At 39.4% G+C, this 21061-nt stretch overlaps 2 protein-coding genes across 3 annotated transcripts in view; one reads left to right on the top strand and one right to left on the bottom strand.

The window, feature by feature from the left end:
* LOC145432883 (neuropeptides B/W receptor type 2-like) overlaps positions 1–3236 on the top strand; it is a 94956-nt gene extending 91720 nt beyond the window's left edge. For both annotated transcript variants that reach the window (XR_013912990.1, XM_080309710.1), the window contains one exon: positions 2880–3236. Coding sequence is in view for 1 of the 2 variants with exons in the window: in XM_080309710.1 (XP_080165836.1) it covers positions 2880–2951 (72 nt within the window). In the remaining variant the exon portion in view is untranslated. The remainder of the gene's footprint in view (positions 1–2879) is intronic.
* On the bottom strand, positions 1011–13143 carry LOC145432888 (uncharacterized). The gene is made up of 5 exons (XM_080309722.1): positions 10945–13143; positions 5702–5893; positions 4942–5148; positions 3895–4039; positions 1011–1269 (listed from the first exon to the last, which is right to left on the bottom strand). The coding sequence occupies exons 1-5, from the start codon at positions 11437–11439 to the stop codon at positions 1202–1204; spliced, it is 1107 nt and encodes a 368-aa protein (XP_080165848.1). The 5' UTR covers positions 11440–13143; the 3' UTR covers positions 1011–1201.
* Between the last annotated feature and the right edge of the window lie 7918 nt (positions 13144–21061).

Raw genomic sequence — 21061 nt, 5'->3', positions numbered from 1 at the left:
TTCTATGTAATTGATGACGGGATTGAACTGTGCTTAAATACAATACTGTTTGTTTGGGTTATTTCCCACAACGCGTCTACAGTAGGGTAGCGTTATGAGGATGGGTTAAATAGGATTGCTCAAAAATGACCTTTTCCGTCGAATTTTATCGGCCATTCCATACAATAGCTAGGGTGACTAAAAAAAACACTGTACCGCAAATTTATCTCAATTTTCAACGTATACAAGCGAGACTATCGGAGTTATTTAAAAAATAAATATATCAAAAATATTTCGAATTTTACTGAAAGTCCCATGGAACTGTTAAGTTGTCTGAAAAAACGATGCATAGCAAATTTGGCTCAATTCCAACTAGTACAAGCGTCGTTATTGGTGTCGAAACTTCCGGATTTGAATTGAAAAGGGATATTTACCGTGGCACGTGAACGTTATTTAATGTGATCTCAAAACTACTTTTCAAAGCGTAAAAGTCTGTATTTCTGCCTACAAATTATTCAAGAAGACATGGAAGTATTGTAGAAACATACCTACTTGAGTAAGTATAGTGCGAGTGGGCAAAACATATCTGAGTACTACCATAATTGTAGTAGTACCTCGTTACTATGACGACACACGAATGTACGTTTATTTGGTATTCATGGTGTTTCAACATTGGTCATTTCTACATTAGTCATTTTACACCAGGTTGATATTCTTTATCTTTGATTCCGTGTTTACCGATCTAAAAAAAAATGTTTTTTTTAATTTGTAAAATTGTGCTGTAATTGTGTAAATACTTTCCAAAATCGCGTTGTATAAGCCTACGGACAATTACCAGCCGATAGCCGACGTATATCGATATGGGATGGTTGGAACTCGCAAAATAGTCAGTTCAACATTAATAGTACTTATATCTCGTCAAAAGAGCTATATTCACCCTATATTGTCAATTGTCAATGTCAATCCACTATGATGTCACAATTGAATATCAGTGACGTCGTGGCTTTTAAAAAAACAGAAAAAACAGCAAAAAACATGTTAAATGCATGTATTAGTTTCTGTCGGCAGAGTTGGACTGCTATCGGAAAATTTTCAGCTTTCCCAAGTAATATTAGAATTTGAATTAATGAATTTGCCAAAAGTTGCTTATTCCGAATTATGAGAAATATACAACAAAATTCAAGTTTATTTCACATCAAGTCAGTGTTCATTCTCAGATCCACTAGACTGGAAAATGTCTTTGCTCCAAGCTTGACTCGTTTCGCACGATGCATTCTTCTGTAGCATTTTCTGGAAAAGCAGATGTGTGTGATTAAAATTTGATTACCGAAATTTCGCTCTAAATCAGTGGTTCTCAACCTTTTTTTAGTCCCCCCCCCCTTTATTATAGTGAGAAATTTCGCGCCCCCCTTATCGGCATATCACAAAATCCAACCGGGATGCTACCAACCCCAACAGATCGTTTGATGGCCTGGAAGGCTATGACTGTTGATGAGAGAATTCAAAAATATCAAATTCGGTCTATATATAGAGAAACACGCGTGAATTGGAGGTAAATCGGGCAGAGCGCGAAATAATTTTCAGTGGACCGCTTCTTCGCGCCCCCTTCAGATGCTTTCACGCCCCTCCCCCCCAAGCGGGGTGCGCCCCCAGGTTGGGAACCACTACTCTAAATAGTCTAATTGAACAACCAAGCCATAGTAGCATTGGGCCAATGCAGTGAAAATAAAACTAAACACAATCGACAGACCTAGAAGAAGGGTTGTAACCAAGGCACAATGTCCCGAGTCACAATTCAATTCTGCTTTCATAGTTTTGACTTGAGTCATGTCGAGTCATTTTCACTTTATCACCGAGTCAAATCTAAGTCAAAGTCGGGGTTCAAAAGGTTCGAGTCCGAGTACACGTCATTGTGTTCACTGCTTATTTTCAAGTTCAATTCCGTTCAATTTACTTTTTACAGCTATGATGATATTAAATGCCTCGAATTCGTGATATAGCAAGTTTTGTCATTTTACACAGTCTCTATAGCCCTATTTTGCAAACACTAGTGGGCCTATTGATAGATAGTGAGGCCAACTCATTGATTTTAAGTCAATGTAGGCAAGACTAGAACCAAAGTTTCATCAAAACCGCCTCTGGAGCACATTTCAAGCAGTTCTGCCCTGACATATACATGAAACTACCTACTTTAACTACGCCACGCCGAGCCGAAACCACCATTTTCAGATTGCGGACCGGACACTATCGTCTAAACTCCCATCTTAGCAAAATTGGATACCCCTGACCCTGATTGTACCACATGCCATGTTGAAGAAACTGCAGAGCACGTTATTATCGAGTGTGCGAAGTACGCCAACGAAAGATGCCAGTTTAGAGCTGCCGTACTGGACTTGAGAGTTGAGAGTACCCTCCACCATGGAAAATATAATAATTACTGATTATATATTACCTTTGCTGTGGGAATTCATTGCGAAGACAAAGGGACGGTAATAAATGTTTAGTTGACTGTATTTACTTATCGCAATATCGATTCGATTAGCAACTGTTATGTCGTGACGCAAAAGACCATAGTTGTTATATGCGTCACTAAAATTGTTTTTAAATATAATAATAATAATAATAATGATAACAATACTGATGGACGAAATACCAATATTGTAGTAGCTCACTATTCTACAAAATGACCACGAATGCCTGTCTTGGTGGTCCGAGTCTCGAGTCAAATGACTTGGTATAGTCATGCGCAATGACTCGACCACAAGTCCAGTCAATGCACAAATTGATTTGAGTCGGGTCGAGTTGCATTTTAGAAAATGACTCTCGAGTGTAAGTCAAGTCACCTAAAAGACGCGACTCGACGCATTACAACGCCGCCTAAAATTTTTGATGATTTTCAGGATAAGCTATTGGTGAAGACGACTGATTTCTCCGCCGAAGAGAAAGACTTCAACGGGAATGACAGCGTTTGATTAGACGCCTCTGCTTTGAGACTACACGGCGCTATAAAACACTGTAAAAAGGGCGCGAAAACTGATAAAGAGCTTTGTTGTTAATGAAAGATCGGACGGGTTTCATCAGCGTTTATTCTCTCATATGCAGAGTTGGTGTTTGTGACTGACTGGTACATTGCAGCCACGCCAAAGATGATAAACGTAGTCCGAATGTATTCGCCGAAATGAGCTTTCGGGATCCCGATTGATGAAATTATATCAATTTTCGTTCATACTTATGGTGATAAACGATTTCACAATGAACTATCTCTGTATCCATTATTCAATGTGAGTTGCGGCATGCGCCTCTCGGAGTTCTCGGTTCTCGGGATCAGAATTAAATAACCTTTTCGCTTCCTAACTGCTAAAACTTCGGGACTCACATAAACAGAATATAGCTTTCAATGCAACATCCATTGTAAAGAACTGGTTTATTACCTAATGCAGGAAATGTAGGCAAATGCAGAAAGTCCCAATTTCTACAACCATAGTATGATTGAATTATTGAATTGTATATTCATATTGAAATGAACCCGAATATTTTTGGCAGTCAGGGGTAATCGTCAGCAACTGAAATTCAAAAGATTGCATGATGTTATATTTTCAAGAAATGTCGATTTGTTACTCTGTTTCACTACCCTGCAGGTAATATTTGCACAAGGCAGATGACGAGTGTACGATAATTGAGCTAAATTTGAACTAAAACTGGAGGGTCGGCGGGAGTCCGTGACGGTCCAGACTCCAGAGGGGGTTTGCGAAGAGTAAAAGGTTTAAAATCACTGCTTTATCCTGATTCGATAATATCCCAACTCTAGGCCAATTTTAACCAGTAACTTTCAAAAGTTTGCAAGGAGCCCTGATTGGAGACGGTCATATCTTTGAGGACAAGAAAGTAGACTAGAAGTCGAGAGATTTCACGAACCGAGTTTGGCAGAGTCTGCTCTGCCGACAGGCTTTCCTCCTCCGATCTTACCGCCCTCCTGGCTGAGCCATGCGATGAGGATATTTGGTGAATCCATGTATTTCAACAGTCGCAAGTATAACACCAGATCCAGCGAGATGAACATCTGCAGATGAAATCGGATGTCAATTATGCACGAAAGCGTTGTACTTAACGTTTACGTAAAGGACCAACTTGGACAAACTACCAATTGAGTTAGTTGACGGTATGCTAACTGATGATTTTTGAGTTTTTCGGGGTATAATCCTAGTCGCTAGCTTTCAAAAGAGAATAGTTCCAATTCCAGTTCTAGTTGCAGATTTCGAAAAGTGACTACTTCTAGTTCTTCATTTAACCAAAAATTTAGTCGCCGATCAACGAGAAAACAGGTCATCGTTTGGCGTGAATCGTGATACCTGTGTTCTGTTGCATGATATTCTTGCTGCCATTGCTAGCTCACAGTCATCACTACTAAGAGCAGGGGCGAGTTTTGGGGTAGAAACCCCTACCATTTCAAGCTGGATACCCCATGTTTTTTAAGTGACGATTCTCTCTCCAATATGTCTTAGATCAGTGGCTCCCAACCTTTTTCGACCCATCGCCCGCTTTTCATGCTCCATATCGATCATCGCCCCCCAAATTTTGTGTACCGAAAATTGGGCATACAAACTGTAATCACCGGCGGGTTGACTAAAAAAAGGTCACCAGTTTGACGCGTCATCGCCCCCTATCGTTCCCTTCGCTATTTTCACCCCCGTCGCCCTCTTTGTCCATTTTCGCCCCCCTATCGCCCCCTTCGTCATTTTCGCCCAGGTTGGGAACCACTGTCTTCGATTATTGCAAATTGATGAGTTGCTTCGGACTTGAATAGAGTTAGTGATGTTTTAGTTAGTTACAGACTTTCGAAGATCGTTAGTTCTAGTTCTAGTTGCGAGTTTTGAAAACTGAGTAGTTCTAAATATAGTTGCGTATTTTAAAAGGTGACTAGTTCTACTTGTTTGCACAGGTCTAATAAAAAAGTGACCTTACAAAAGCCACCGCGAAATGTCCTATGAGCACCCTCAGCGGCCTGCTGTTTGACTTGATGTCCTCAATGCTGTCGCTGGGATAATGAAGCCCCATGTTGACTTCTGGCATCGCTTCAATGAAGACGAGTTCACCCACGTTATTGATCAGTGCCGCCACGGATGCCACAAACCAAAACGAGATGACCAGGCGAATCTTCGAGTACTTTTCCTGAAAGACCAAAGCTGGTCAAAGTACTCGGTACTCAAGTAGCGTCATATATTTATACTCGAGTACAAATAGAAGTCTTGATTTACATGTGAGGCCTAGTTTTTGCTAAATACCAACCTATGAAGTAGAAGTAGTGTAAAATCATAGCTACTTGAGGTAGTAGTGCAAGTAGGAAAAATCATTACTGGAAAACTAGAAAATTTTCTTCTGAATATTAGATCAGAATTTAAATTATCCCTACAAAGTTATTTTCAAGTTAGATTAGAATTTGAATCACAGAATTCGAGAAAACTTGGACATTGATTGAATCGAGTTCATATCAAATCACAGTTGAGTAATTCTCATAAGTACGAGAATAGCAACTATCTGTACATTGAGCTCAGGCTATTTTGCACGATGCAGTTCTTCTGTAGCATTTTCAGGAAAACCAGAAATTACATTAGAATTAATCTGAGTGTTAAGAAACATTTCAGTAATTAGATTAGAATTAGAATGAGAGCCAAGAAATATTTCCACATTTTCACATTATTGCGACTGCGAGTGACTCACTGACCTTACTTGCACATAAACATGAGGCTACGACTAGAAGGAGAGAGGCGGTCAAGCATAGCGACGCAGTGATGAATCCTAATATGAGAAGAACCCTCCAAACGTCAGGCAGAAGATGATCTCCGTTCCACACTCCGAACACGGCCCTGATCTGGAACTCTTTGACTCGAACGACCAGGTAGGTGATGCACAAGATCTGAAATGTGATATCAACAAAATTGAACCAACTACCATTCTAGTTAGTTGACGGTGTACGATCTGCTGGAATGTATCTCTAGTTGCGTATTTTCAAAAGCAAGTTATGCTCGTTCCAGTTCTAATTGCGTGTTTTGAAAAGCGGGTAGTTCAAGTTCCAGTTGCATATTTTGAGAAGTGAGTAGTTCTAATTCTATATTCGTACTTTGAAAACCCAGTAGTTTATACTAGTCTGCTGCTTGCACTAGGGCACTTACTCAAGGAACTGGACATTGTGGACAACCATCCCAATTGGAAAATCAGTGAAAACTCATAACTTGAAAACTAATGAAGCAGCCCTTCTGAAATTTGGACTGAGGGTGCTTTGGTCGACATCCTACCTGTGGTGAAAATTTGGTGGGGAATGGTCTACGTCAGCGGTTCTCAACCGGGGGTCCGCGGACCCCTAGGGGTCCGCGAAGCAATTTCAGGGGGTCCGCGAGACCTCTAAATTTTTAAAATGGTTGATAACCTAATTTTTATTTTATTTTTTAATTTGAGAAAGCATAAGGAAGTTCCGCACCACAACTGCTGAAACCTCAGGACTCATATCATCATAATGATCGTCTGACATGAGCTATCGTTGTGTGGAAGTTCATTTTCATTGCCCATTTTCCAATAACCTGCTGATACAAACATATTGCTGTTTAGAGACGTCTTGTTGGGGTTTGAGGTTAGAATAAAAATATGGAGATAGTAACGTCAATCAGGGTGACTTCGTAATGTCTGCGAAACCTTCTCGATTTGAAGTTGTCATCAAATTAGTGAACAGTCGTTTGAAATGAAAATTTCTGAAGTATTTCCCAAATTTGTCTCAATGCAGGGATTGAAACCTCGCCACGAAATCCATTTATCCTGTGATATACATAACCACTATTTGAACTGCTTCTTGGAGGTACAGAACTTCAATATACAATTGAATAGTATATTCATATTGAAATGAACCCGAATATTTACGGCTGACACCCGTCATAAGTCGGACAATGATATACCTACTTTTCAATCTCTGCTATCAGATTGTGCGCATTCTTATTGCGGATACCCTATCGACAAGGCTGGTTTTTTGATTAACAAGGACTGTTTCGTTGCTGTCCAATAGGGCTGTTCAAAAATAACTTTTTTTTCCGGATTCCAGCCATTCAGTGATTAAATCGTCAGGTTACCTTAAAAAACGCTGCACACCAAATTTGGTTCAATTCTAACAAGTATAGGGCTCCGCGGATCCAATTAAAAATTTTAATTTATACAGGAAAATTGAAAAAAAAAATTTTTCAAATTTTTCTGTCAACCCCATGAAATTGTTGAGCTGTCTTCAGAGACGATGCAAATAAAATTTGACTCAATTCGGACTAGTAGAAGTGGAGTTATTGGAGTTTTTCGTTGATAATTCTCCAATTATCCTTGATTGGTGGATAATCCGAGAATTATCAACGAAAAACTCAAATAACTCCGTTTCTACTGGTTGGAATTGACTCAAATTTCATTTGCATGGTCTTTGAAGACATCTCAACATTGTCATGGGGTTGAGAGAAAAATTTGAAATTTTTTTTTTTTAATTTTACGTAGTAAATTAAAAATTTTAATTGGCTCTGCGGACGCTTAGACATGTTCGAATTGAACCAAATTTGGTGTGCAGCCTTTGTTGTGGCAACCTGACAATTTAATCAGTGAATGGCTGGAATCAGGAAAAAAAAGTTATTTTTGAACAGCCCTACTGTCCAAGCATTACGCTCCAACCCTGAAATTCATATCACCAGTTATATTGATATGCAGCCTTGTCGTGTTAATGTTCAATTGTTCCTGGTCGAAAATGTTTGCTCGTAAATATATATGTAGACCCGAACAGAACAAGTCGTTTCATGACAGTCTTTCTCAGGTTGGAAAACTTGGATACATTCTTTGGCGCATATAATTTGTCTACACTTTTAGATTAGGATTTCACTTTGACGGTAGAAACTCTCTGCGGGCCGAATCCGGCCCGCGGTGCGCATGTTACCCGTCTCTGCGCTAGATGCTGGGCGTGCTATGTTCATAAAATATATGTTTCTTCATTTTGGTGTCATAAATGTCGCGATCACACTAAAAGTATCGTCGGAAGCGTTATGCGTTAATACTGCATTAGCCTCCATCTATCTTTGCGGAAATAGTTTTCGGCACTCCTCGTTCATATCAAAACTAAGACCCGGATTTTCAAGACACGACCACTTACTTCAAGAAATAAGGCAGCAAATTAGCTTTGAAGTAATGAAAGTTCACCAATTTATACATAAATAGTATAACATTATTTTCAAGAAAAAGCATTATTTTGCTGTTTATCACAAGCCTACAGCTCATATTTGCACAAGACAGACGAAGGTTGCACCATAAAAGAGCTAAAATTGAACTAAAACTTGAGGGGGTCCGCCCGGGTCCGGGGCGGTCAAAAGGGGTCCGCGAAGCGAAAAAGGTTGAGAACCACTGGTCTACGTTCATTGATCCATTTTGAAAGCAATATTTTGGTATTTTCTGTTAATATGAACTTTTTTAATCGGGAATCTAACAGCGAAATGTTTCTGTGAAGTTTTTCCTTAAAGCTCTTTGAAATAAACCCGAATATTTACGACTGACACTCGCCAGGGATGATCGTCAGCAACTAGTAGAACAACGTATATCAACAATCGTAGTACAAAATATGACGTCACCAGCATGAAATGTCGAATACGAGAGCGTTCACTGTGCTATTTTTAGATGATATACGAACTATTTTTGTTGACACAGCTTTGGCCGGTGTATTTTGATAAAAGTCGACTCCAAGGCACACAAATTAAAGCGTGAACGACCCTTTCCGAGTATGCAAAATCTGTCGTCTCGATAATTTTTCGCACAGGCGGGATTATCCAACAAGTGATTGCCAATTGCAGAATTTATGGCCTTTGATTGTTCGGCATCAATCTCGAGCAGATGAGTTAAGGGTGAGCTTTTCACCGAGCGTGTTATAATGAATATGGGGACATGTTGATTTATGCGTTCCTGCAAGCTTTGGACCCTAACTTATTCACAGAAAAAAAAACTTTTCATCTTGTTCCTAATCTCGAGGGATGTGAATCCTCAAATTTTAAAGTTGATCGGACGACTGCTCCTGCCTCAAAAATGATTGAGATATTCACAACCGAAATTTCGAGAAATTAACCACTTCAATTTCCAAACATGTAGAAGACAAAGTATGACCCGGAAGCATTCAATTTCTCAAGCTTTCACTCTTTTCATGCCCAAATTTGTATGATAACATGTTTTCCCATTGCTGTTTCAAGTTTTTTGGTTTTGATAGCCTGATTTTGCACTTATCTGAATTAGGCGATTTTCATTCTTCGAAATGCTTTTTGCCCAACCATGATTTCGAACGATTTGCAGTTGTTGCTCAGTACTATAAATAGGGCTGGGCAAAATCGAGTACCTGAGTGATTCGATTCTGAATCACGTAATATGCTTCGGGTCGAGTAATCGAGTATCACTCATTATGACGTCATACCAGAATGTAATATGTCAGAGTTCAAATGTGTACCTTTTATGCGACCACAAAGAGTATAATGCCTGTTATCCATCACATTAAACATACTTCGGTATTTTTTCGACCATACCGATTTCATTGCGCTTCGTGACAATGTTGTGGGATGATCATGACTTCGGAAATGTGCTATTTCCAGTAACGTTCCCAGCTTTATGCTATATATTTCGTCTGCTACAATATGGCCAATCAACGTTTCAGTGTAAATTAGTATCAAAACTATAATTCTCGTTAATAAATTAACTTTCAGTGGCGAGGAGCGTATAATTTCAATACTCGAAAAGTTCGTCTTTTACTACTCGACTCGAATCGTTAAAATTAATACTCGATTCAGATTTGAGTACTCGAATCATTGTGCCCAGCCCTAACCATAAAGGCTAGAATAGGGTGGCCATTAGGGTTGTTCAAAAAAAACTTTTTTTTCCAAATCGCACTCGCCTAATGACTAAATCGTCAGGTTGTCCAAGAAAACGATGCACACCAAATTTGACTCAATTCCAACCAGTAAAGGCCGTGCAATCTTGAATTGAAATTTTTAAATTATTTTTAAAAATAAAAAAATAAAAATTCTCAAATTTTTCTGTCAACCCCATGAAATTGTTGAGCTGTCTTCAAAGACGATGCAAAACAAATTTGAGTCAATTCGGACTAGTAGAAGCGGAACTATTTGAATTTTTCGTTGATAATCCCCGTGACATGCCACCTCATTTTGAGACTCTGATCATACGGGCTGAGAATGTATATATATTTGATAGTAATATGTGAAACCACTAATATCAGTGACGGAATTCATTAATGAATTTGAAAATATTTGCGCGTTACCCGTGACTACAAAACCAAGCGCAGTAACTATTCATAACATGCACGATGACTTGCGTTTTTTGGTGCGTATATAGTAAGCCGATGCGAATAAGTATAGATTAGTCCGGAGTTCTTCGGACATGGGTATTTGGCGTCTAGTGAGTTCATTACGCCTATGCACTGGAATGCGGCCGTAGGCGACATAAGTAGGCTAGTTTAATTGAAATGCGACCGTGAATAACAAAAAGCTGGACCACTCCTGTATAAGATGGTATCCCTATCTAAACCAGATCCCGTTTCCGTCTTTAATGTTATCAACTCACTCTTTACCTTGGCTCCCCCTGGTCCTTTCATTCGTGTAAACGGTGTCTTATAAAAGCCTGAAAGTGGGCCGTGCTACAAGTCGGCATCTACGGAATAGAAATGAAAATTGACCTGGTGTAAATGGCAAATGGCCATGGAAGTCGGCAAACACCATGAATAGCACATACAAACACTCTAATTTACTTAGGTATAGACGGATGTATAGTGTTCGTTCCACTACCACAGGTTGGCCTACCCTGCTTTTAACGGTGTAAATCCGGAAAAAACATGGACGATCCAATTCAATACCAGAACCATGCGATGCGATACAGATGCTTGGTGGCGGCAAAAATCAATATACTGACCGTGAACACGATTCCCCCGATCAGAGTTCCAGCTCTCAAACAATAACGGTAAATCGGATGCTCCTTCCACGAACCGAGTCCGTTTTGAGTAGGAATTACTTGTTGGTCTTTTTTAATTTCGTTCCGTTTATTTACAGCCTTTTCATCTGGGTAAAAATTCAGTGCGAAAGTTTTAGGTTTTTTGTCTTTTATTCTTCGGGCTTGCCCGTTCGGCTCGTGTGACGCCACTTCGGTTTCGTCAGTCTCTTTATTCTTTTTATTGTTTTTCTTTTTACCCATTTTAATTTTATTTCTATTCTTTTTGCTGTCCTTCCGTTTTTTTTCGTTTTGCCGACTTTTAGGCGTATCGTCCTCCCCGAAATCGTAATCAGGCCATCGACTCGACTTGCTGGCCTGACTCAAGGCCACGCACACACCCAACGTTGTCCTGCCGTTCAGGCCTTCCGTGACGCCACCATCTTTGCCATCCGCTTGTTTCGAGTCGTTATCTGTCATTTTTTCAGAAAGCGGTCACAGTCAGACTAACATTTTTCAGCTACGGAGTCACAACTTGTTGAAAAGCTGTCGCTGAAAAATCGACGAAAGGTTATTATATGCTGTCGCTTATAAGCTTCTATCATATTCAAAATGGATTCCTGAAGGGTTGTGCTCCAAGGGTGGCCAACCTTTTCGGTCAAAGAGCCATGTGAGATTTATGAAACATTGCGCGGGTCACTTGGATGTTGATGACCTATTTTAGTCTTCCGTTGGGAGCGAACCGGATTAGGTAACGGTGAAAACAAGACAAATATTAGCAACCATCAACATGTATAACAATTATGACATGAAGACGCAGCATGTAAACGCGACCTAGCAGCGCACAGCGCGAAAACTTTTCAAAGTTAATGAATGAATTTGGTCAATAATAATGTTACTTGCATATATTGTGGGTCGCGATGGTACATCGCCGGGTTCATTTGTCAAGGACAGGGTTATTCGGCGCTTGGACATTTAAATATTGAAGATTTCGGCAAGCATGTGTCTATCATTTTGTGCAAATGTTTCTTCGCCGACTATCTTTCCGCGAGTACACACGCGAATTCGCATGTTTGGCAACACGTTCACTGATAATTGTGGTGCTAATATAGTTAGACTCCATTCTGCAAATTGGGCATATGTTTAATTTTTACTAAAAGCAAAGAATCAAGTGACAATAAATCACGCGAAGTGCTAAGAAAAATGTCAAGTCATAAAACCTGCCACGAATATTCTACTTCATGGTCATATACAAAGATCTACGAAAAATGTGACTAGCCCCTGGCTGCACCAATGCGTGTGAACTAATATTTTATTCATCAACATCCCAAAGTTCGCGGTCATGCTAATTAAATTTTGGTTGGCCTTGCAAGTTCACAATAAATTACATTGATAAGTTATTTTTGGGATATTATAACTATTTTCGAGAATTACGTCGCGGGCCACGGGGTAGCCTCCCCTGCGCTATACCCATAATTGTACTAGCTAATTGATTTTCAACGACAACTCTACTTTCTTTTTCAAATTCTAGAACTAGAAATCGAAGTAAACAATTTTAAAACTCGCAATTAGAACTAAAACTAGCCTACTCACCTTTCAAAATCCACAACTATGTCATAAAATACGCAACTAACTATTCAAAACACAACTATAAAATCGCTGGCCATCCATATTCAAGTCGAAATGCAAGCAATATCTACTAAATTCGCCCTCCAGATTACCGGACCACGACCTGACCTATTGATATCGCCTTCCGTGACATGCCACCTCATTTTGTAGCTTGCTTTTTATATGATCTTCTTTTATTTTTCATTCCGTAGGCTTGCCTTCTCCTTGGATCTCCTAGGCCCGGGTGGGCGTCTGATTTCAAAGACTACTCCAAGTCGTTTCGACACCTTCCTATCTTTTCATCGTATCGCAGTTTTGTGGTGTATTGAAATGATAAAAATTGCTAATAAACCGAACCTAAACTATAGATTCAATTTTTATTTAATCGAAATCAGATGAGTGCATTAGTGCAAAGTTTGAAATAGAGAGATTTCGACCGAACAAGCCCACCGTCTGGCTACGCTACGATTAGTAGCGATGACTCTGAGCTAGAAATCGCAGCACGACCGTCACACACCAGCACTCTCGAATCACGATTCACGCCAAACGATATAGATCGTTTTGTAGTTGTTTGGCAACTATTTTTTTAAATACAAAACTAGAATTAAAATTAAGGCTACTCAAACATTTCAAAATCCCTGTACTAGAATTAGAACTAGAGCTTCTTAAAAGCAGTAGTCAGTTTGCGTCAAATTAATAGATTGGTAGTTTGCACAAGTCTGACTAGGTTCCAGTGTCCTGGCTACGTCCGTCACGATCTCAAGCATTTGATCAAATTCGATCGAAAGCGTCGTCGATGTAACGCAACATTGTGAGCTAATACCAACTGAACCGGACCATTATTATATATATTAACCTTTCACTTGCTGACGACGTTTTTCCAGCAGCTAAAGATTCAATTCATACATCTGCGGGTTAATATAATAGAGTTATATGAGAAAACCGCCCAAGGGTACAAACTGCAACCGCAATCGGTTCGGAGAAGTAACGACTGCATTGCAAATCAATTGATTCTGAGCGAGCATGAGTGCCTCACGTAGCTCGTTAGAAATCGTTGTACGTTTGAACTACAAAACCAGGAGACTTTGGTTACCTATACTACGCAAAAATCTCATACTACTTAATTCAAGTCTCGTGTATCAGGGCCGAAACTTCGAGTATAGACCTAGAAACTGTCTTTTATCAGCTTGAATAAACTTAAACATGTTAAGAGTGAGAAAACCTACTTCCTTCATGACTTTCTATTATATTGAAATTCATTAAAATCCGTAGGTTTTGTTTTGTATTGAAAACGGAAAGTGTATTTTTAGATGCTCTGTTCCACATATTCTAAATTGATTCAAACAAATGCCTTTTAAAAATACAATATATTTTCAAAAGTTGCATAATTATATCATAATTGTATGATATTTTCGAAAAAACACGTAGCTTAGACGACTTGGACTGGAAATACTCGGCGTATAATACTCGACAAAGTTGTTGGTTCATCAGTTTATTACACTCAGATTATATAATCACTGGAACAGAACCAATGAATGAATACTATTCAGCCCCCAAGATGTCCGGACCCCACATATCGACGTCGTCTTCCGTCACATGCCACCTCATTTTGTTGCTTGTCCTTTTATGTTGTCTTCTTATACTTTTAATTCAGTGTAGGCTACATGCCTCTTCTTCACTTTTCCTGGGCTCTGGTGGATGTCTGATTTCAAAGACTGATTGTATCGCAGTCTCATGGTGTGTGGTGTGTTTTGATATGATAAAACCATTAACAATAAACTGTAATGGTGTTCTGATACGGATGATGATATCTGTAGGGGGTATGCTACGTAATGAGATAGTCCGGATCACAGATATTCGTGAAATACTCGTCGCCCTTATAGACGTGACTGTATTTTGTAGGCTTGATTAACGCAATAGTGTTAACCAGTGGTTCCCAAACTTTTTCAGCTCGCAGCACACTACAAAATTCTAATACGCGATGGATGTGATTGATTATCCAAGGGCGGTCAGATTTCGCTGGATTGTCGATATACAATGTTCAGATTTCCGCTTCTATATTACCGATACTTACTGATGATTACCTCGACGAGTGCAAGCCGAAAATATTCGGGTTTGTGTATTGAACTTCTGCATACCTCCAAGAGTATCTTTAAGTCGCTCGTCAAACTCCAAATTTTGCCGGTAAACCTGAAAGAGCTATGTGTCTCGGTCGATCCAATCTCGCTTCCGAGCAATCGAGCTCCCAGAGGAGCAGAGAACCCGCTTGTATTCCTGATAATTAATTTTAAAAGACACGTTATTGATTCGACAGAGGCCGACTTGCATCAAAAACGTGTCGACTGCGTTTATCGATCTTTACGCATTTTTGGAAGTTTTGTTTCGTGCCAGGGTTGGACACAATTATTCGAGTACTCGAATCTGAGAATTCATTCTAATGGTCCAAGTCGAGCAGTGAAAGATGTTTTTTTTGGAGTACTAACGGTATACGCTTCTTGACAGTAAGACAGTAAAAGATTTCATTTATCACCGCAAAGATAGCATAATGGTGTAGCGTCCGAAGCGTCCGGCTTGTTGATCGGTAGGTCGTGAGTTCGATCCCCGGCAGGGTCAGACCAGAGGCCTGATTACTAACGCTAGTATCCACGACTTTCTCGCTTGGCGCTCATGCATTATAGGGCTCGTGCATTACAAGGCTGTATCCGTACCTTCCTTGTCCAGTAGCATATGCACATCATACACTCATGGTATGCATATGCACGGATCGTGTGTATGTATATCACGAGTCGGTGTATATACCGCAACAAACATCAAGGACACAAATAAACTACGTCCTTTCGTATCAACTAGAATTATAGTTTACACCAGTGATTCCCAACCGCCGCTCTCAGAGTTGCATGCGGCTCCAAGGTAGCCTTCTTATGGCTCTGATCGACCTCTAAATATGCCACACAAAGGCAATAGATCACAGTGGTTCTCTGTTTCTATGAATATATTGTCGGTTATTCTATATGAATGCTAAAATGAGGGACATTAGCTATGTCTAAAGCCGTCCAAGGCAGCTTCTGAAAGCAGCGAAAAATAATTCTAGCAGACTAGCATCAAACGCATAGATCACTACGCGACAGACAAAGATATATCTTAAGTTCTGCTAGTCATATACCTTTATAGATCGTCTTTGTGAAGAGTAAATGTCGACACAATTTTATTAACATCATAGTCAAGTATAAATTGCAACAAGTCCAATATTACTCAATCAATCAGTTTTATTAATATTTTCATCGTTTCAAAACACCAAAAATCTGCGATACATTGAAAAGATAGGAAGGTGTCGAAACAACTTGGAGTAGTCTTTAAGATCAGACACCCACCTTGGCCTATAGGCGAAGTAAAGAAGAGGCATGCACTGAACACTGAACACTGAATGAAAAGTAATGCAGAGAATATAAGACGCAAGCGACAAAATGAGGTGGCATGTGGCGGAAGGCGAGGTCGATGTTAGGTCGTAGTCCGGTTGTCCTGACGGCTGACTAATAGGCCAATTCATTTAGAAGAAATTGCTTGTATTTCGACTTGAATGCGGACATGCTCGACGACTGCCGGATAGCCGGCGAGATGCTGTTCCACAATTGGAGTCCGGCATACTTGATAGAGCAATGCGTTTTCTTGTATTCCGTCCTGATCATATGGTAGTTGTTTTTCGCTGACGCGCGTGCGCTGCACTTGTGCGTTTTCGACTCCGAAGTGAAGTAGTCGTTGAAATTTGAGGGACATTGACCGCAATGGAACTGATACATAAACTTGGCAATTTCTAGCTTCCTCATATCTTCGATGTTTAGAACACCAAATCTTTTGAGTAGCGACATAACAGTTGCACATTCAGGCCGCCGTGGAGCTTTGGCAATGACACGGATGGTCCAAGTTTTTGTAGTGGGCCAATCGTATTCTTGCAGGCAGCATCCCAATAAAGAATTCCATATTGTAACTTTGATAGGAATAGAGTGTTGAAGAGTATCAACAGAACCCTAACTGGCAGATTGTAGCTAAGGCGGCGAAACAGACCACATACATTCGATAGTTGTGGTTTGAGTGATTGTATGTTTCCCCGCCAGACTTGAGTATTTAGGTGCTGAAATGTATGAGGAGCATCACGTTACGACATCATAATATGTTGCAGTAATGATGTGCATCTTCAGTGCATTTCAATGTATAGCACTCGCCCATCTGCGTCTATCGATGCTTAAATAACTGACATAGAATCTATAGAAGTCTTAGACTATGTGTAATTGTGTATGCTTTAGAATTAGCTGGATGATGACATACAGAGGTAGGCTAACTACCTTTAAATTTTCGTAGTAGCCTACTCGAGTGTTTTGATGCGGCTCCATACGTACTCTGAAGTTTGCAATGTTGTTCCGACATCCAAAAAGGTTGGGAATCACTGGTTTAGACAGTGGGAGACTTGAAACCTCGATTGGTGGTATCGCAGCATACGAAACATGTCGTATAGCGCTACGCACGTTGATATAAATTACAAATCTTAAATAGCTGGTTCGTGGTACAGAACTTGAATATAGCTTTCAATACAATATCCATTGCCGCTAACTGTTGAAAAGAGGCACCCGAAAAGTCTTCGAGTTCAATAAATATTATTTTACCATGGATATTGTATTGAAAGCTAAATTACATATCTTTGAATTCTTTTTAAGGCCACTATACATTACCACAAAGTGCAGTGAAATAGGTATGGTCGAAGACATACAATTTTATCTTTAACGTAATGTAGAACTTACATTGTATTGTATATGGCATTTTACTATAGTCGTATAAAAGGCACATACTTGAACTTTCCATGTCGTTCATACTGGCGACGTCATATTGAGTGATACTTAATTCTCGACTAGACTCGAACCCTAATAGTCAGTATTGTTGGGTATTACGAAGGTAAGAATCCTCATATCATAGGGGTACTGCACTCTAAATAGGACGTGAAGTCAAATTAAAAATATAAGCGGGAAAAATATTTACCAGCTGCTGTTTTCCTCGTAAACACACCGTATTCAAGATGCAATGATGATGATTAATATACCTTCGAGAGTGTTACTTTCCGCCATAGCTTACCTCTGTGCTATCGAGGTCATGCGTCATCGCTTAATAACGATTTTCAAAATTTCTGGTACGCATTTTCACTGTGTTGCAAGGAATTTTTAAGAGTTGTTTGTCAACATTATGAAGGATGTGTCTTATTACGAACCACAGAGTTTCCGTTAGGGTTGGTAGGCGTTAGTTGCGCAAAACGTGAAGAAGCGAAGTCTCGTTGTGTTGAATCTGGACGTTATCTGTCTCTTTTTTTTTTAAACCAACCATTGTTTAGGGGAGGCAGTCAGCGTGTTCAAACGTGAACTTTATAAAACATATATATTTCGTATTTATGAACAGCGGAAACTTTTCCGACTTGGACCCGCTCTCAGGTTCTCGCCAGTAGGCTATAGAGCCTAGATTTAAAGAACTAGCTAGATATAAAAAATAAGTTTTCTACTAGATATGATTGAGACTGAACAATAAATATATTTCGCTCATTGCTTTTGCTAATACTGCTGCGACGGATTTTGTATGCGTATAGCCTATTACATCTGGATGAATGTAAATTATTCAATGAGAGTTACAATGGACCTTCTGCTAGAAGTAGTTGAGTAGACATGATATATTGTTTCATATCTTGATAGAGGAGCTCAGGGGAAAGCTATTGATCTCAGTTGTAGCCTATACGGCCAGGCTTAAAATGACGCAGGCCTACGTATGCGGCTCGGTAAACAGAGACAGGCTATAGGCAATGAAATAAATAACGGCCAAGATGTATCTGCAAAATTGAGGCGGAAATCGATATCTGATTCTATCTAACACACTCATTTAATTCTCCCGGGACGCGAAAAGTAAAGAAGAAAATCCAACTTACGCCAACAGACACTTCATTCGCTCATGGGCGTCTTTAATTCTTTGATTAACTTCGCCGGGGCCTAAACGCACCGAAAGTTTTGGTAAGCTGCTCGCAGCCGAGCAAAGATGTCGGCGTGTGGAGCCTTATCGAATAGAACAGCGAGGAATAATGTAGTAGTGTAGCAATGACATGCAGGCATTGTGATAAGCCCCATGCCACCGTGATTTCTGTGTTTTCTGAGATGGTAGGTCGCAGGACTACTAAACTGGTGAGCGGAGGTTTTCAGTGGCGAATCCGGGCCTTATTTGTCTCCGTATTGAGTTGGTGTTTTAACAAAACCAAATCTGATATCGTTGATTCGCAGCTGCAATCAGCGTTTTCAAATTGAACTTAATAAAGAATAGATTTCGCACGTGTATAACAAAAGTGAAAACCTTCACCACCACTGCCTTCGACTCCCTCTCGCCAATTTAGAACGAAGGAATACATAAAAATAATTCTCCTTCTATAGCTGCGACTAACATAACAATAGATACATTAGCTGATATTGATCTGCTAATACCGCTTTATCAGATTTTTTCTATAGTTATAGCCTACTGTATTACGTTTGTACGACTGTAAATTATTTCATGAAAGTTATAACTGGACCTTTGCCAAAAATAGTCGAGTATCCTTGTGATATATATCGTCATCAGATAATGGTGGCAGTGCAGTGTTGGTCACCTCGCAAACTTTGAGAACTTAGCCAAGTATCACAGCCAGTTTTTAGTTGATAACAGCAAACCTTTTTTGCTTTCATTGCCATGCGATTTTGGAGCAATTGTGTATTCTTCGAGGTAGTGGTGTTCAAGGATAGAGTTGAACGAGATTCCAATTCCAGTGCGTATTAAGGCGGTCTTGAGACCCTTTCCTGTTGCATATTCACATATGATCTTGATACTTGATATTTTGAAGTATATAGGTTACTAAAGCCGAAAGCAGGAAAGTATATATGAGTGATATAAATATATACTTGTGTATGCATTAAACTTAGTGTCAACTTTTTAACCGGATTACGGAGATTCACTGATTGAATTGGTAGGTTGCTTAAAATATCGCTGCACACCAAATTAGGCTCGATTACAATCAGTAGAAGGCAATTGCAGTTTCTGAATTTATTTAAAAATATGTAAAAAATTCAGATTTAATTGTCAACCCCATGAAATTGTTACTTTGCCTAAATTAACAATGCATAACAATTTTTGATCACATTTATTCGTTAGAAGTGACGTAATTGCAGTTGATCGTTTTGGATTTGCAAAATTAGCATTGACGGTTGGGTAAACACAGAATTAATAATAATAAACTCAAATAACTTCTCTTCTACTGGCCAGACTCGCGCCAAATTTGTTATACATCGATTTTGTAGAAAGCTAAACATCGCGTTGATAGTAAAATTTCAAAATTTTCTCCAATTTTTACAATAAATTTAAAATCTTCAATTGGCTCTGCGTCGGCTTTTACTAATCGGAATTGAGCCAAATTTGGTGTGCAGCGTATTTTAGGTAACCTAACAATTTAATCAGTAAATCCCTGGGATCCTTAAAAAAAAATTTTGAACAACCCTGATGTATATACAATCCACCCATCATTCAAGTGCTTTGCGAAGGGGTATACTTAAAATGCTTTCAATTTCGAAATCTTCTGTTTTCTGTAGCAGAATTTATTGACTTAGATATAGTGTGGACTGCATATAGTTGGTTTCTCGGTACTGTAGTATACATAGTCACAGCAACATGCGGTCTGGTGTCGATAGCTCGAATATGATTTCAATGTCGAACTCCGCTCACGTCCAGTTTCAGAAAACTCGAAGACACGTGCGGAAAAAACATCACTGGGAAGTGTCACGAGTCTACATTTACTCAAACATTTGGATTTACAGTATTGTGCGAATCAGTGGATGAGGATACAGACGCACGATAGACCCATGCTACAGCTGAAGCACCAAATATTTGAATATTTGGATACATTATTCGCGTATTCAGGAGCTTGTTAGAAGTAGGCCTATTTCGGTCGAGAATGACTTTAGTTTGGTATGTTAATATGTCTTAGCGCGTTGTTTCCAGTTAAATAGATTTGTACTAGCCTACTAGAAAATGTTCACCTGTGTCAAATTATATTAGAACTATAATTTCTAAATTCGTGAAAACATTGGAATTGGAATCAATTCCGGATTAGAAAGAAATACAATAAAAATGAAGTTTAGTTCATATCATATCAGAGTTCATTCTCATAAACACGATAATGGCAATTCTCTGTACACCGAGCCTGGATCTTTTCGCATGACACAGTCCTCTTGCAGCATTTTCAGGAACACCAGGCATTGGATTAGAAATAAATTGAGAGCATAGAAACATTTCACAAATTAGATTAGAATTAGATTGCCGGCATTTATGGCTAATTAGACAGCTTGCTCTGGTCGCTCAGGAAATCAGCGGGTAACAGCAAGGTGTCACTGTCCAGTTTATCCCACTTATTTTTATTAGAACATCAAAGTAAACGTATATTTTTTACTTC

The sequence above is a fragment of the Botryllus schlosseri genome, chromosome 2 (assembly GCF_051294905.1).
Source record: "Botryllus schlosseri isolate E-star chromosome 2, Bs_hap1, whole genome shotgun sequence".
Lineage (NCBI taxonomy): Eukaryota > Metazoa > Chordata > Ascidiacea > Stolidobranchia > Styelidae > Botryllus > Botryllus schlosseri.
The sequence above is the reverse complement of the archived record's forward strand: the minus strand, read 5'-3'. Positions and strand labels throughout refer to the sequence as shown.

Bases quoted from the DNA above. Each gene is read 5' to 3' on its own strand.
- LOC145432888 (XM_080309722.1), bottom strand. From the start codon at position 11,439: ATGACAGATAACGACTCGAAACAAGCGGATGGCAAAGATGGTGGCGTC. The intron at 5,894-10,944 runs GTCAGTATATTG...ATCACATTTCAG, and splicing joins TCGGGGGAATCGTGTTCACG to ATCTTGTGCATCACCTACCT. The intron at 1,270-3,894 runs GTTCGTGAAATC...CTGCTTTTCCAG, and splicing joins AGCAGACTCTGCCAAACTCG to AAAATGCTACAGAAGAATGC.